Genomic DNA, 13,797 nt, shown 5'->3' with positions numbered 1-13,797 from the left:
CAAGTTCATATAATTAGTCCCAAACACCCCACCCCCTCCCCTTCTCTTAAACCCATGCTCAAAATATCCCCTCAAATCCTCCTTGAGTGTGAAAATCCATTCGTGCTTTTAAATTCTCAATCTTGAAAGTGAAAGTGAGCAAGAGCCTTGTTCTAACTTCTACTGTTCTATACATGTAAATTTCGTGATAGGAGGTAAGATTACAAGATAATATCAAGACCTTACAACTGATGATTTTGGATATTCATTTGCATCTGCATCTACATCTTTACCTGCATTTTTAGCTCAGAAACACCAAACACAGCAAAGGAGGAAAAACCCCCCCAAAATCCAACCTCGTTTGAATAAAAGTCCTCAGAAACCCCTGTACGCTTTTCCCTTCCCCCCTCCACACTTCCAAAAAAAACTCCCTCATCAAACAAAATGATATCAAATTTGGCTTTCTACGATGTTCAATGGAATGGCCATGGTGGAGGGTGATGTTGAAACAAAACTCCATTCAACTTCCAGCTTCCAACACATATACAAGTACATATTTAGATCTAGATCCAGATCCCGGCATCAAATCTCTTTCTGCTCTCTTACTTACTCACTTACATACTTATACACTTACTTGTATAACTCAAACCCACCACACCAACTCATAAATCTTCACACAAGACCACTAGGTATTTAGGTATTTCAAACCCACGCTAACCTCCTAAGGGTCTTAACCAGGAAAACCCACTGCGCTCACTCACTTAAAAGCTTGTGGTCAATACTTCTTCACTAGGTATCTAGTATGTAGCTAGCTACCCAAACCAACCTTAACCTCCGGATAAACCTCCTTTCTACAATAGGCTACAGTCCAAAAAAACCTCAAACAAAATCCAATCAGTACACAATTTTCCCGCTATTGCCTTTGAAAATCGCAATATCATTTCCCCTTCCCATTCTCCCCCGAGTATATCCGGTCGGTATATAGTATTACGTCAAAATACTTTACATTAAATTACTTGATTAACGACTACTCTCCACGTAAAAAATCCTCCAGTACTTGTTACTAATCACGTTGTAGTTTGCGGTGTCAAAGACAAGATTAAGTTTGTCACGATTTTTTTCGCATCCCTATCGCCTTTAGTTTGGATGGATGGTGGATGATAATCGTATTTCGATTCGCACTTCCCATTCCCTGGCTCGGAAGGTGTGAGTTGAAAACGATTGGACTTCAAACAATTCAGATTGTTTCATATTTAGCAAGTTTACAAGATAGGGAAGGTGGTGGATTGTTTGATATTTTCAACGCAGAGGATGTGGAATAGTGTAATGTGATTGGATTTCATAATACTTCATATACCCAAAGGCGAATATGCCTCTGTGGGATAGTTGCTTTTCCTCATCCAGGAGGATCTAGCGTCATGTATGTATCCATTCCTTGACGCGAAAGCCATCGCCATATCCATTACCACTGACAGTCCCTCTCCGCGCCATGGTTTAGCCTAATTCGCTTCCTCTTCATACGCCCCAATAAATCATAGGGTAGAACGTCTTGTCCAATCCTGCTCTCACCCTCCCCAGGCCCGCATAAATTTGTTTTTCCGTTACATTATTGAGCCTCGGAACATTTTGGCTATTAGAGACCTATCACAATCAGAGCATAAGCCGCAAAAGAATAAAATAGTCTGGGAGCTGACTATCCATTCAATCTAGCCTTACCCCGCCAACCCTTTTAGCAAGACGCTCTGTAGGACCATCGCCATCGAAAGGCGAATGTCGTTTTTGGGGTCGCTCACCAGTCGATTGTAAAATTGCAAGGAAATTTGCCCATCCAGGTGTTGCTATCAATTGATATCCATCTGCTAAATCGTGCTGTGTAGCCACGCGACAGAGAAGTGCCATCTCTTCCTACAAAACGCCGTATTAATATCTCGCTAATAAACGTGAGAAGGGAAAATGTAAGTACGTACTTTGCTTAGTATTCCCATACTATAAATGTAGCAGAGGAGATGGAAGTCTGATACTGCGAGGACACCATCGCTAGATTGGGTCAGCTGACCGTTTTTATCAAGTCCCAATTGCTTGCCAACGTCCTTGATATCTTGTTCCTGGCCAATGACTAAACGATTCTCGATAGTGAAAGAGTTCTTAGCCATGAATGCTGGTTTGGGATCGCTAGGAAACCCGTGAGTTAATGTGACGAGTAAATATTCAACTGGAAAAGATGGTTTAGCATTTTCTTGAACACTTCTACCATACTCGTTAATCTTTCGGTAGAAGACTTCGGGGATGTATCGTGCGCTCGTATCAGAATCGTCGTCTCCTTCACTACGAACGATCATCACAGCAGGATCAGCCGAGGGTTCGACAATATCTGCTCGAACCATTTCTACGGCTGTGTTTGAGACCTGATATGCAGATATGGCAATTCCTCCAGTCTCATCGGCTGTTACTACACATGTAACGAAATTCGAACCAAATTTTCCGGTATCACTCCACTTCGTGGGCTTGGGATGCTTTGCTTGTAAACGCGCAGCAAATGCAATTTCCAGCGACGATAGATAGTATGAATCAATATGTCGTTTGCATATGACAGTCCCGTCTCCTGCGCCTGAGTCGAGTAGATCAGTCCAGATGACGCCAACTCTTTCCATGCCGCACAATCTTGCCATCTCGTCGACATCTTTCTCGGACTCCCATTTGTTCAAGGTGATTCCATCAAGTTCGTCCACTTGTGGCGGTTCGTAGATGGCTTCCACAACAGCCTTCACTCCTAACGGCACCTCTGTGTACTCCTCGTAGCGACCGTACAGATATCCAAAACGTTGTGCGCCTGTAGACCTCCAAAAGACAAGTAAATTCTCAACAAGGCTTGCTTGCGCGAATTCTACATGATCTACCATTCGGAATTCCTGCGGTTGTAGAGTTATTGCGCTAGGTTGGCATTTCGTGCAGATACCCTCGGGCCACTGAGGGTGTCCTGATGGACAGTTCTTCTTCACACGATAATATGGCTCGGTCAATGGAGGCATAAAAGAGCTTCCTAACTCTGGTTTGTTGGTAGCCGAGTTGATCTTTCGCAGATATGAGTGGAATGACAGGTTCTTGATTTTTTTCTCGGCCAAGTATTGCGCATTGAAGGGCTCCAATGGCATACAATAATCGCACATTCCCTTCTCACCATGCCGACACATCTTCGTATCCCTCTTTCTGGGAATTTTTCCATCTTTCTTGTCTAGCCTATTATCGAGATCCGATTGTTGAACTACTTCCCAAGGGTTCTTGATCTTTTCGGACGGCGACGTCACTGCTTGAGCTGGAACATTGACAGGTATTGATTCTGGCAGAACGGCGCTTCCATTTAGACGATTTGTTGAGGAGGTAAGATGGGATGAATGGGTAGTCGAGGTGGAAGTCGTAGAATTACCATTCGGAAGATTATCCAATAGTTTATAATTAATGAAGACCATATCACCATTCCTCCGATTTATCAGCACGAGAATTACAGATTTATATTTCCTCACTTACTTAAGACCAATCTGCGATACTTTGGCTCTTGCAATCTCCATGAGTAGTTTGACCTCCCCGCCACTGGGCGCATTTGAAAGTGTTAGAGTCCTTGGGTCAAGGTTCTCTGGAAGGAGCTTTAAAAGCTACAGTATATTAGTAGAAGTCTATATAGATGTATGCAACTCATCATAGACCAACCTTATCGCCAAGTTGACCAAAAGTTTCATTTGCTTCAACAGCAATGCGGACTGTTCCATCAGGACCACGAAATCTTAAAAGCATCTTAACTTCTTCCTCGGCCGTTCTTATGTAAAGTCAAATGTATGAAGTAGATTAGACAGTTGAAGGGTAAAAATGTTAAAAGAACAAAGCCAAAGTCAAGTACTGTAGAGAGAATCGAAATCTTCGATATTCCTATTAATTTTGTGTTTCTGGTTGGTTGGATTGTTGAATGTGGAATGGAAGCTCTACCTCAAGTACGTCCTCCCACTACAGTACAGCACCAAGAGAGACATAACGTCAGAATTTGGTGGCCTAGCAAGTCTAGTAGGGTAGAATTAAAAGGAACTGCCTTGCCCAAACCGTTCACCGCCTTTGTAATATAATGCGAACGTTAAAGATACAAGGATAATAAAATGTGTTAGATTACCTAGATTGGTTTAGATCGGTTTATTAAAAAAGTAACTTCAGCTTATTTGTCCTGAAGTGGCAGAATAAAATGGAATGAAGATAAAGGACACACAACACATAAAAGGAAATATCTACATCTGGGATTTTCCAGCAGTTCACCACTTCAGTGAAATATTTTAAATACCCACAATACAATTTCTAGACCTGGAACTCTTTCTCTGAGTTGTCAAATCATCTCAAATCTCTCGGGATACTCAGAGATCTGTTGCGCATTCGATACAGCGAGTAACAATGTTCGATAACTTCGATTATGCGACCACTCTTCGTGGTTTAATCCTTCCTCTTGCATATGTAGTTGTCCTTGTTGGATCTTTGGGGACCTTTTCTTCATTATATAGAAAGCGGATAGCAGGTTAGTAAATCTTCATCCTCAAATGTGCGCACAACTAATAGGTACATCTAGCCAAATCTGCGACTCTTGCGCCTTGGTTCCCCCCACATCTACAAAGAAACATTTACTTTTCACTAGTTCATCTCGAGCCAGAAGAAGGGGACGAGAAAGCGCCAAAAGTACCGGGAGAGCTCATACGAGCGGCTTTATTGAGAAGGGCCGTCGAAGATATCCACCGAATTATCCAACTCAGAACAGCAAAGCAAGCATGTAGCACCTTGTTACAGAGAGGGAGCGTAGGCGATGATTTATGGCAAAGATTTTTGAGAGCGGAGAAAGAAATGGAGGAGGAGCTTAGAGATGTGGTCATGGAGGTGGGTCAAACATTTTCTAACTGAGGAGTTGAATTTAACTAATGGTAAATAGGCAAATGGATTGGCACCAAATTGGGGACAAACAATTTTTCAGTCTGCAAATGAAATAGCCACAAATACTCTGTTCAGAAAAAACGTTGATGATATTCAGGCTAGGACCCAATCTGAGAAGGAGTGGTGGGAGAAACGTCGAGCCTCAATTCAGTCAGAATTCATGAAAGAGTTAGATGAAGAAGCCAAGGCATCCAAAGTTACCTCACCAACCAAGTCCACCAGCATCATGAGCGATGAGGATGCTATTCTAGTTCAAGGAGGTGGGCCTGCAGCTAGTGAACAAGGAAGCCCCAGCAGGAAGAAGAAAGGCAAGAAATGAGTGGATTTCCTTGGCTGTCAGGCAATGAATGTATAAGGTCATAAATTTTGCACAAATGAGGCAAAGGTGTTGTGGTGTCCGGTGTTTTTACAGTTGTAAGATATTGCATATATCCCCTATGAGGGACGTACGAAGAGTTGTAGGATCAGTCCTTGGTATGGCTAGACCTAATATAAGATTACATTTGACTTTTAGAGGAAGGACAAGCAGACATTTTTCATCATCTTGCTATTTGCCTCTAAGCATTATCATTTCCTTCCTATAACATGGATATATGGCATATATCTGCTTCAACATTTATAGATTCTCTGGGTGGAAATGTTCGAAGTTGGACCTAGTTGTCCTGGTTGATGCTATTCTAGGCTGGTGTGAAGAAAGATGCTTTGAGGCCATTGATAACAAAAGTCTTGTCAGAACCTCCTTCAAAGAACCTTACAAGGGTTCTTTCAATCAAGTCATCAGAATATATTTCAACGCACAACAAGTTCAAAGACATGATTTCCTAATAAAGAAAAAATCGATCCCAAATACAGAGAAGTATTCGGACACAATGAAGTCTCATGAATGAGACAAGAACTATAAGAACCTTCTAATCACCCGTGTTCCATCTAGATCTCTATTGGTATCTAGTATCTACGCTATTTCTATATTTCGTATTCTCATACATTTTTTTATTTTTTTTGTCCTAGAGTTTTATCTTTACGCTGCTGGCAGCTTTGCGAATAATCTTGCACATCCTTTTGCGAATACATTCATAGCATTATTCCCTTTCCTTCATCTGAATCATTTCGGAAAAATCTTCATATATACGTCCACAGCTTTTTCTTTCACTACAAAACGATTTCACAAATCAGTGGAAACCACTGACACTGCGTGGTGTTCAGATCAATGCACAATAAACTTTTTCTCATCACAAAATCACGAGTGGAGAAGAAAAACAAAACAGACACAATCATGTCGACCATGAACCGCATCAGCAAAACCAACCCCGAGCTCGCCGCCAAGATCGCACAGATGGCCTTACCCCTCGCGCCACTCGTTCGCCTCACAACAGGTAAAGTCCATCCGTCGTTCCCAAAGCAACTTCTCAACTTCTGGCTCCTTACGTCCGAGGAACTAGACGAGCTAGCTCATTTTTACCATCAGCGTACCCCATGTGAATGGACACTCTCTTATCCATGTCCGGTACAATGGGACGTGAATGCGGATCTGGAGGTCAAGAGGAGGAGATTGGGAAGGTTTATTGGGTTGAGGGGCTGTGAGAGTCCGGTGGAGACGGTCGAGGAGATCGAGAGCAGAGTTCGGGCGGAAAGGGCGAGGAGAGCGGAGGAGGAGATGTGGAGTAAGAAGAACAAGTGGTATTAGGTCCGAGAGTTGTTCGTCAGCTAAATATGTCTCTATGGGTGCTTTGAGCGTTCGCATTCGCAAATTAACATAATTATATTTTACATGCATCATCTATTCTTTCTCCTGCCGTGACGCCTATTTGCCCCCAAATATTACAATCCTTTCCATGCCAATTTCGTCAAGTGATCTGTTTTCTTTCTACTCTGCTTGATCATACCCAACAGTTTCAAATCTGCAAGTCCCCTATAAAACAACATCAAAGCCTGTCTTTCACTATCATCCCCCTCGTCATATTCCGGTCCCAAATTAGCAACAAAAGCCGTCCAAAGATCGAAAATGTTAATCAAATTTCCTGCTTCTAGAAATAGTTTGTATAAAATTGCGGTGGGTGGATGAGACATCAGTGATCCTTCTTTCGTAGGATCGCAACATGCACAAGAAAGATACTCATGGGGCGAGGAGAGAGCCCGCTCGATCGCGAAGCGGGATTTGGGTGTAAATGCATCTTGGTAAGGGTATTTTAGATCGTAGAGCCAAATTTCGGACATAAATTGATCCTGCAGTTTGTCCACATCTACAAAATTTTGTATGGCCTGAATTAACCTGTCAACAAGAACCGTATATTCTTTGTCTTGCTTGGTAAGTGCTGATCTTTCGTCGCTGATTTTGACCTTGTGAGAAATAACTGTGGTACGTAGTGATTTGTTGTAGCTGCTGCGGATAGATTTTCCTGCCTCTGAGCCTGCGAGTGATGAAGCATCTTCCCAAATACCCACGATTTCTGCATAGAATTCTGGTTCCATGTCCGACCATTGTTCAAGGTTGAGCTCGGTGCTTCCATTTTCTATGGCGTCTTTGAGCGAAGTTACAAATCCTAGAAAATCATCTAGATTGGCACGTTTGATCGAATCTACGATTGAACGTAAATTGTTCGAGCTCTTTAAAGAACCAGCCGATGCTTTCATATAAAGATCGATTTTTCCTGGTGCTTCGACTGCTAAGGTGACTAGAATATGCATGAGTCGGAGAACTTTTTGCACAGCATGGTCTTTGTCTTGGATTAAAGTATAGGCCTCTTGGAGAAGGAGCTCATCATCTGTAATCAAACTCATGGAACGCTCTAAATTACCTCCCTCTAAAAGATGTTCAATATAATTTTGGAATGATGGTAGCATCCTGATAGCTTCAAAATGCTCTATTTGCAAAAGCGCAGCCAAATCAGAGTTGTTCTTGAGACTCAGAAATACACTCAAAGGGTTGGCGTAAAAATGACACATATATGCATACTAACAAAGTCAATGCTGACTTGTACATAAAATAAGAGGAAAGATTACCTTTAATGCTCCTACGAATGCTTGTACACTCTGGACATGATCATTTTGCCGTTCCATGAGACTCGATAGAATGCCTGGTCCCAGCTTTATTGGGGCATCTGAGGCAGCGATGACCTTCAGAAATATGGTTTCAAGGATGGAACTTGTTTGCTCCACATCGAATTGTGCTCCATGCAAAGATCGAGTAGCGACACGAGAAAGTCGTTCCTGGAATAAGTCGACGGATGTAGCAATTCCAAATAACAGGACGAAGGGGATGCGGTCTAGCCAGGAGCTGAGGGTCCAAAGTGTTAAGAATGATCAGGGGAGAGTATAGATATATTGGCTTACCCAAATAAGGATATTACGTCTCCAAGTAAAGCAGAGTCAAAGGCTTCACTATCCTGGAACGATACCACCACTCTACCACACCCGTGGGCTTTAACATAACCATGAACAATCCCTAAATCGTAGTTCAAAAATTTGCGGCCCTGGACGGTCAGCAATAATCGATTAAACGGAGTTGTAGCAAACTTAGTCTCACATCTTGCTCGAGGAAATTATCACTCTCGTCTTCGCCATTTGACTTTTGATGGGTGACATCTCTAATAAGCTTTTTAAGTAGTGCCTTCAAGTTTGATGATTCCCCAGATCTGAGGGTGACAACCGGGCCATTGACTTCGTTGGAAAGTCTTGTGGAAAGTTGTTCGAAGAGCAAGCCTTGAGATGCGATATTTGGTCCAGTCACAATAAATCCAGCTGGGACTTTGTCTGTGCTCCTTTGAATATCTATCAGACCCCATGTAGCTAATTGTAACTGAATTATACATACTTCTCATTCTTTACAAAAGATGTGACCTCTACTAAAGTGTCCTCATTTGCTTCATTCAGAATTAACTAATCCAATATTAGATATTTATGATGTCGATGTTTTATACATTGAGATTAATACCTTGATTTTTGTTTCAGTCTCTGTCCAATACTGATTAAACAGGCTTAAACGTAGACTTGAAAGTTCGGGAGACTCTTTCTCATTCAGTAATGGTGCTAATTTGAAAGAATCTGCATCTTCACCAAGTTCTGGGGCTTTTTTTGGCGTCTTTCCTACTTTCCTACGCTTCTTAGGGCGCTGGGGTAGGTCCTCTGAGGGTGCAGAAGTAGGAGTAAATACATAAGCCGTCTATAAGAATTTAGTCCAGTACAGAGCAGGAAATGGAATAGAACTTACCCGATGCTCTGCTCCATCAAATCCAACAAGACTATTGGTATCTCCGTTTATAGACATTTTTTTCACGTCGATTAAAAACGAAAAAGGAAAGGGGCACGCGTGAGGTTTTGACGTGTCCGTGATCTGCTGTCACGAACGGGAAGCGAAGTCATGCTGCGCAAATGGCTTATCCAAGGAAAAAGTTTCCCGCTCCCCAACTTTTTTTGCTGAGCCAACAACATCAATACTTATGCCGCCGCCACCCACCAATTTTACTTCTAGTATTCGTGGTTTCGTATGCAAGTCATGTCGAATAAAACTACAGATTCCACCACGAGCACCATGGCTTTCACGAAATTTTACGGCACAAAAAACCCCGCTGAGGTCGAAAGATAGAGGGGAAAAGGTACCACCGCCTGCCTCAAAGACAGAAGTGCAACAGCCTGAGCAGACTGAGGAGCCCTTCTATAAATATTACGACGAGACTCCAGATGGTGTGCGAACAGAGGCACAGCCTGATCCTGAAGAAGACGAGTTGTTGGAAGGTCTTCAAGAGGCGGTTCGAGAAATAAAAGATGATATTGGGGAAATATCAGCGGAGGAACTCGAGGAGGTAGACGAAGATGAAGAACCAAGCCTTCACATGGAGGAATGGGAAGATGCAATGGATGCGAAAATAGAACGTTTAGACGCCGAAGTAAAAAGATTGGAGAGCATTACCAATAAGCCCGGTCCCATGTCTGAAGAAGACCGGCAAAGGATACGAGAGTACTTCTTACAGTCTGTCGAGGAAGGCAAGTTTTTGTATAATGGCTCACAGTACGTCTGCTAACTGTCGTAGATGAAGCTGAAACTTCCACAGAGCTATCTCCACCCCCGACTTCTTCCACAACAGAACAATTTCTCAAGCCACAACCAAAGCCGGATTCCATCACCGTACCACAATCAAATCTAAAGACTCTTTTAATACCGGAAAAGCCATACCCTGAATCAGCCCGACCCAATATCAAACTTTTAAACAATGTATTGAGGAAAATCGATAATGATTATGGTCGTAGTGATTTTCGAATGGATGAAAGGCTCATGTATAACTTGTGGAAATACTACGTTTTATGCCGAAGGACTCTATTGTCATGCCCTGAACCAATTCCTGTAGCAGCTTGGGAACTCCTTTGGGGTTATGTTTCGTTACAAGATCCGACAAATCTGGATCGCATGGCGCATGTGAAGCGGCTAGGGTCAGATATGCAGAAAGCGGGATTACATTTGGGAGGGTCTACGTTGTTGTTATACATAGAAGCTGTCTTCGTAGAAGGAGACCCGAAGGCTGCAATTGAACTATGGAGAGCTGCTGGGCAGAGTTTTTTTGAACAGCAAGAAAACTACAACCTCTGGGATCAGTATTTGGAGCTTGGAACTCGGATGTTTGCTGAGAACGGCGACATTGACGAAGCCCGGAAGGCAGCATCTATAGTCATCCAGAGATCAACTGATCCCACCAGCGCTCGGATACTTATTCACACCATACAAGGCTGTTTGGCTTCAACAATCGCAAACCGCACTGCTGAAGCTTGGGATATCTACCTTGAATTTCGAGGACACATGGGGTCGCGTATGGAGATGGAGGACTACGATGTTATCAACGGGCTTTTCATGGGGGCTGGCAAGCCCGATGAAGCATTAGCAGTCTTTAAAGACATGATGCTTACAAATGATCCAGCTGCTTTAAAGCATGACTCAATGATAGCACGAGATTATAATCATTTCCCATTGATGTTGCACAACAAATTTTTCTTCGGAAAATGGATCAAAAAGCTCATTGGCAATGGCGATCTTGACGAAGCCAGTAAAGTACTTGACCTCATGCGAAATCTTGGAGTCTGCCCGGACGCCAAGTTCACGAACGGACTTATAGGTGCTTGGTTTCGTTCGGGCAAATTAAGGAATCGAAAGCTGGCTGAGGAAATGGGTTGGTCAATGATTGCTGCAAGACTTGATTTTGTCAAAGCGCGAGAGCAAGGGGTTAAGGGATTGTTACTTCCTTTGAGGGCTGTAGAGGGGACAAACAAGCAAGAGTACAAACATGCCAGCTTTAACCTTCTCCCTGCTGCTACAATCGAGACATTTTCAATTCTTGTGGAAGAATATGTAAAACGACAGAAGCACGAACAGCTTTTGGATCTTTACACAACCTTAAGTAAAGCAAAGATCCCGGCAAATACTAACTTCATGAACACAGTGCTCAAAGTTGACGCTAGATTCTCTTTGGACACCAAACAGATTTATCATACCTTCGTCGCAGACGGAGTAAAGCCAGACATTACGACGTTTTTACACTTATGGCACAATCTAAAACAACGGAATATGCAAAGACATAAACGCCATAATTTTTTTGGTACCAGAGAACTGTTTGCAGAAATGATGACATGGGTCAATAAGTTGAAGGCAGAGTTGGGTAAAGACGATCTACCGATGGAGCTTTATAACTTAATCATAATGAACTTCGGCTTGGTAGACGATCAAGCTGGATCTGCAGTTGCTTTGCGTGCCATGCAAAGGTACTTTGGAACATATCCTACGGATGATACAGCACGCAGCATTATTTTGCAAGTAACAGCTGTTGGTACTATAACTGGGCCTCTGGTAAGGCGGCTCAATATTAATAAGGGTACTAAGGAGAGGGTGCGACAGGTTACGAAAGTTCTAGGATTGCTACAATCGCAAAGAGCTGAGGCTTTGGCGAAGCTGGGAATAAATTATGATGACTTGAAAGGACAAGCAAAATCAGAAGAGGCGTTGATTTTACTATCTGACCTCCTACGTATCGTTACGCTACAGGTCAATAGTGGTCAAGACGGACGTACTGATGTCGTCAAATCATCCAAAAAAGCGGCGAAGGCGATGGGTGTTCCTGATTGCATTCCTTGGATTGTATACAACACAGCAGATGAGGAACTGCTGGATGTGTAAAATAGAATAATCACTCTCAACAAATGTAACATACCATATCGCTACGATCAATGTGCAGGGAGCCAATTTGCTTGTTGATGGCTGTACTCACTTTAGCTTGTGGGGAGATATATGCAGATGACTTATATTGGTGCGTAAATTGTTTCAATATCTCTATAGATTCCGTGTATAAATACTGTAGATTGAATGGTAAGGACTAAAAAGGGAAATCAAAGTGAATTGGTAACTTCACCAGCAGTGAATTCGAAGAAACCTTGAGAGTGAGTATTCAAGCCATACCTCGGCGATCTTATGATTGGCCGAATTCAAGCCTTTGCCCAAACATTTTGGTAAGTAAATCTGGTAGCCTCGAGGCGAAACCACAGCCTGACCCAAAATATTCCCAAACGCCCCTCGTCGTCGCTCCTCAAATACTCTTTCAAAAAACCCGGGACAGTTTTTTTTCAACATCGTGCAATCTTCCTCTTTTCATACCTGCAATAATAATTATACATTTCGTAAAAATTTAAAAGTTGGTTTTGTCTGCAGATGTGCAACAAAACTTTTTGAACATTGTGGTAGAAGTAAGCGTGAGATAGTGTATTCAATTGGGTGTTTTTCTACGAGACAGCACGACAAATAAATTGATTCATTTATCTCATCCATCATGACCGAAGACGAGGTTAAAAACGCAGAAGCTTCGAATGGAGCGGCGCAGGAAGAAGATGAGGAAGATGACTACATGAACATGATAATAGCGGAGCCTAGCAAACCGCGCGAGAAAGAAACATATACACAACGACGACATCGCATCCAACGCGAATCAGAAGCGCGATCGCGCACGAAATCGAAAGCTGAAGTAGCAGCGGAAGAAGCAGCAGCGAGGGAAGATGCTTTATCGAAATCGATGTTGGAGACTCCAGCGAGCGCAAATAGTAAGGGGTTGAAGATGATGGCGAAGATGGGGTTTAAACCCGGAGTGGCGCTGGGGGCGAAGGATAATGTGGGAGCGAGGTTGGAACCGGTGGTGGTGAGTGTTAAGGAGGGGAAGGGGGGGATTGGGTTGGAGGAGGAGAGGAAGAGGAGGTTTAGGGAGGAGGTGGAGAGGGAGGGGAAGAGGGTGAAGGTTGAGGAGGGGGAGTATAGGGAGAGGGTTAGGAGGGAGAGGGAGGAGGGGAGATTAGAGGGGATGGTGGGGGCGGCGATGAGGGTTGCGGAGAGGATGGATGGGGAGAGAGAGGAGGAGATGCTGGAGAATGCGGTTGGTGATGTTGGTGAGGGAACTGGGGAAACTCAAGATGGCGTAAAACGCAAGATTTCTACAAAGCCATTGAAGCAGATCAATGTTTTATGGAGAGGATTAGTTCGACAGCGCGAAGAGAAGGAAAGAGATAGGAGGATGAGATATGATCTCCAACAAAGTTTATCACGTTTACCGACCTACGACGACGAAGACGAAGACAAGGATGATAAAAGAGCACTGGGAAAAGACAGGATACAGCATACTATTGTGGAAGATTTGGAGGAGGAAGACCCTGAGCTTGATGCTTTTAATTTACTGGAACCGGCCGAGAGATTACAAAAGCTTGTCGAGCATTTGAGGTCCGAGTATAATTATTGCTTCTTCTGCAAATACACTTATCCCGACGATTCAATGGATGGCTGCCCAGGTTTAACGGAGGAAGATCATGATTGAAAATCATCAAGCTACATTATGGAGATTGTAA

The 13,797-nt window shown here is 43.1% G+C and overlaps 6 protein-coding genes across 6 annotated transcripts; 4 read left to right on the top strand and 2 right to left on the bottom strand.

The window, feature by feature from the left end:
* Positions 1 to 1,685: 1,685 nt before the first annotated feature.
* Positions 1,686 to 3,768, bottom strand: SS1G_04446 (hypothetical protein; the record flags this gene model as incomplete). The annotated part of the gene is made up of 5 exons (XM_001594589.1): positions 1,686 to 1,690; positions 1,773 to 1,884; positions 1,947 to 3,456; positions 3,505 to 3,629; positions 3,685 to 3,768. The coding sequence occupies 5 exons, from the start codon at positions 3,766 to 3,768 to the stop codon at positions 1,686 to 1,688; spliced, it is 1,836 nt and encodes a 611-aa protein (XP_001594639.1).
* Positions 3,769 to 4,407: 639 nt separating this feature from the next.
* On the top strand, positions 4,408 to 5,254 carry SS1G_04445 (hypothetical protein; the record flags this gene model as incomplete). Its single annotated transcript, XM_001594588.1, has 3 exons — positions 4,408 to 4,528; positions 4,580 to 4,881; positions 4,934 to 5,254. 3 exons carry the CDS (start codon positions 4,408 to 4,410, stop codon positions 5,252 to 5,254), a joined length of 744 nt encoding a protein of 247 aa, XP_001594638.1.
* Positions 5,255 to 6,014: 760 nt separating this feature from the next.
* On the bottom strand, positions 6,015 to 9,199 carry SS1G_04444 (hypothetical protein; the record flags this gene model as incomplete). Its single annotated transcript, XM_001594587.1, has 9 exons — positions 6,015 to 6,084; positions 6,242 to 6,370; positions 6,758 to 7,796; positions 7,908 to 8,209; positions 8,266 to 8,405; positions 8,459 to 8,693; positions 8,747 to 8,811; positions 8,867 to 9,094; positions 9,143 to 9,199. The coding sequence occupies 9 exons, from the start codon at positions 9,197 to 9,199 to the stop codon at positions 6,015 to 6,017; spliced, it is 2,265 nt and encodes a 754-aa protein (XP_001594637.1).
* A 264-nt stretch (positions 9,200 to 9,463) lies between these two features.
* On the top strand, positions 9,464 to 10,110 carry SS1G_04443 (hypothetical protein; the record flags this gene model as incomplete). Its single annotated transcript, XM_001594586.1, has 3 exons — positions 9,464 to 9,505; positions 9,564 to 9,940; positions 9,984 to 10,110. 3 exons carry the CDS (start codon positions 9,464 to 9,466, stop codon positions 10,108 to 10,110), a joined length of 546 nt encoding a protein of 181 aa, XP_001594636.1.
* Positions 10,111 to 10,366: 256 nt separating this feature from the next.
* Positions 10,367 to 12,091, top strand: SS1G_04442 (hypothetical protein; the record flags this gene model as incomplete). The annotated part of the gene is made up of 1 exon (XM_001594585.1): positions 10,367 to 12,091. One exon carries the CDS (start codon positions 10,367 to 10,369, stop codon positions 12,089 to 12,091), a length of 1,725 nt encoding a protein of 574 aa, XP_001594635.1.
* Positions 12,092 to 12,737: 646 nt separating this feature from the next.
* Positions 12,738 to 13,766, top strand: SS1G_04441 (hypothetical protein; the record flags this gene model as incomplete). Its single annotated transcript, XM_001594584.1, has 1 exon — positions 12,738 to 13,766. The coding sequence occupies one exon, from the start codon at positions 12,738 to 12,740 to the stop codon at positions 13,764 to 13,766; it is 1,029 nt and encodes a 342-aa protein (XP_001594634.1).
* Between the last annotated feature and the right edge of the window lie 31 nt (positions 13,767 to 13,797).

This window comes from Sclerotinia sclerotiorum, genomic scaffold (genome assembly GCF_000146945.2).
Source record: "Sclerotinia sclerotiorum 1980 UF-70 scaffold_5 genomic scaffold, whole genome shotgun sequence".
In the NCBI taxonomy this organism is placed as follows: Eukaryota; Fungi; Ascomycota; class Leotiomycetes; order Helotiales; family Sclerotiniaceae; genus Sclerotinia; species Sclerotinia sclerotiorum.
This window is presented reverse-complemented; position numbering and strand designations above follow the sequence as displayed.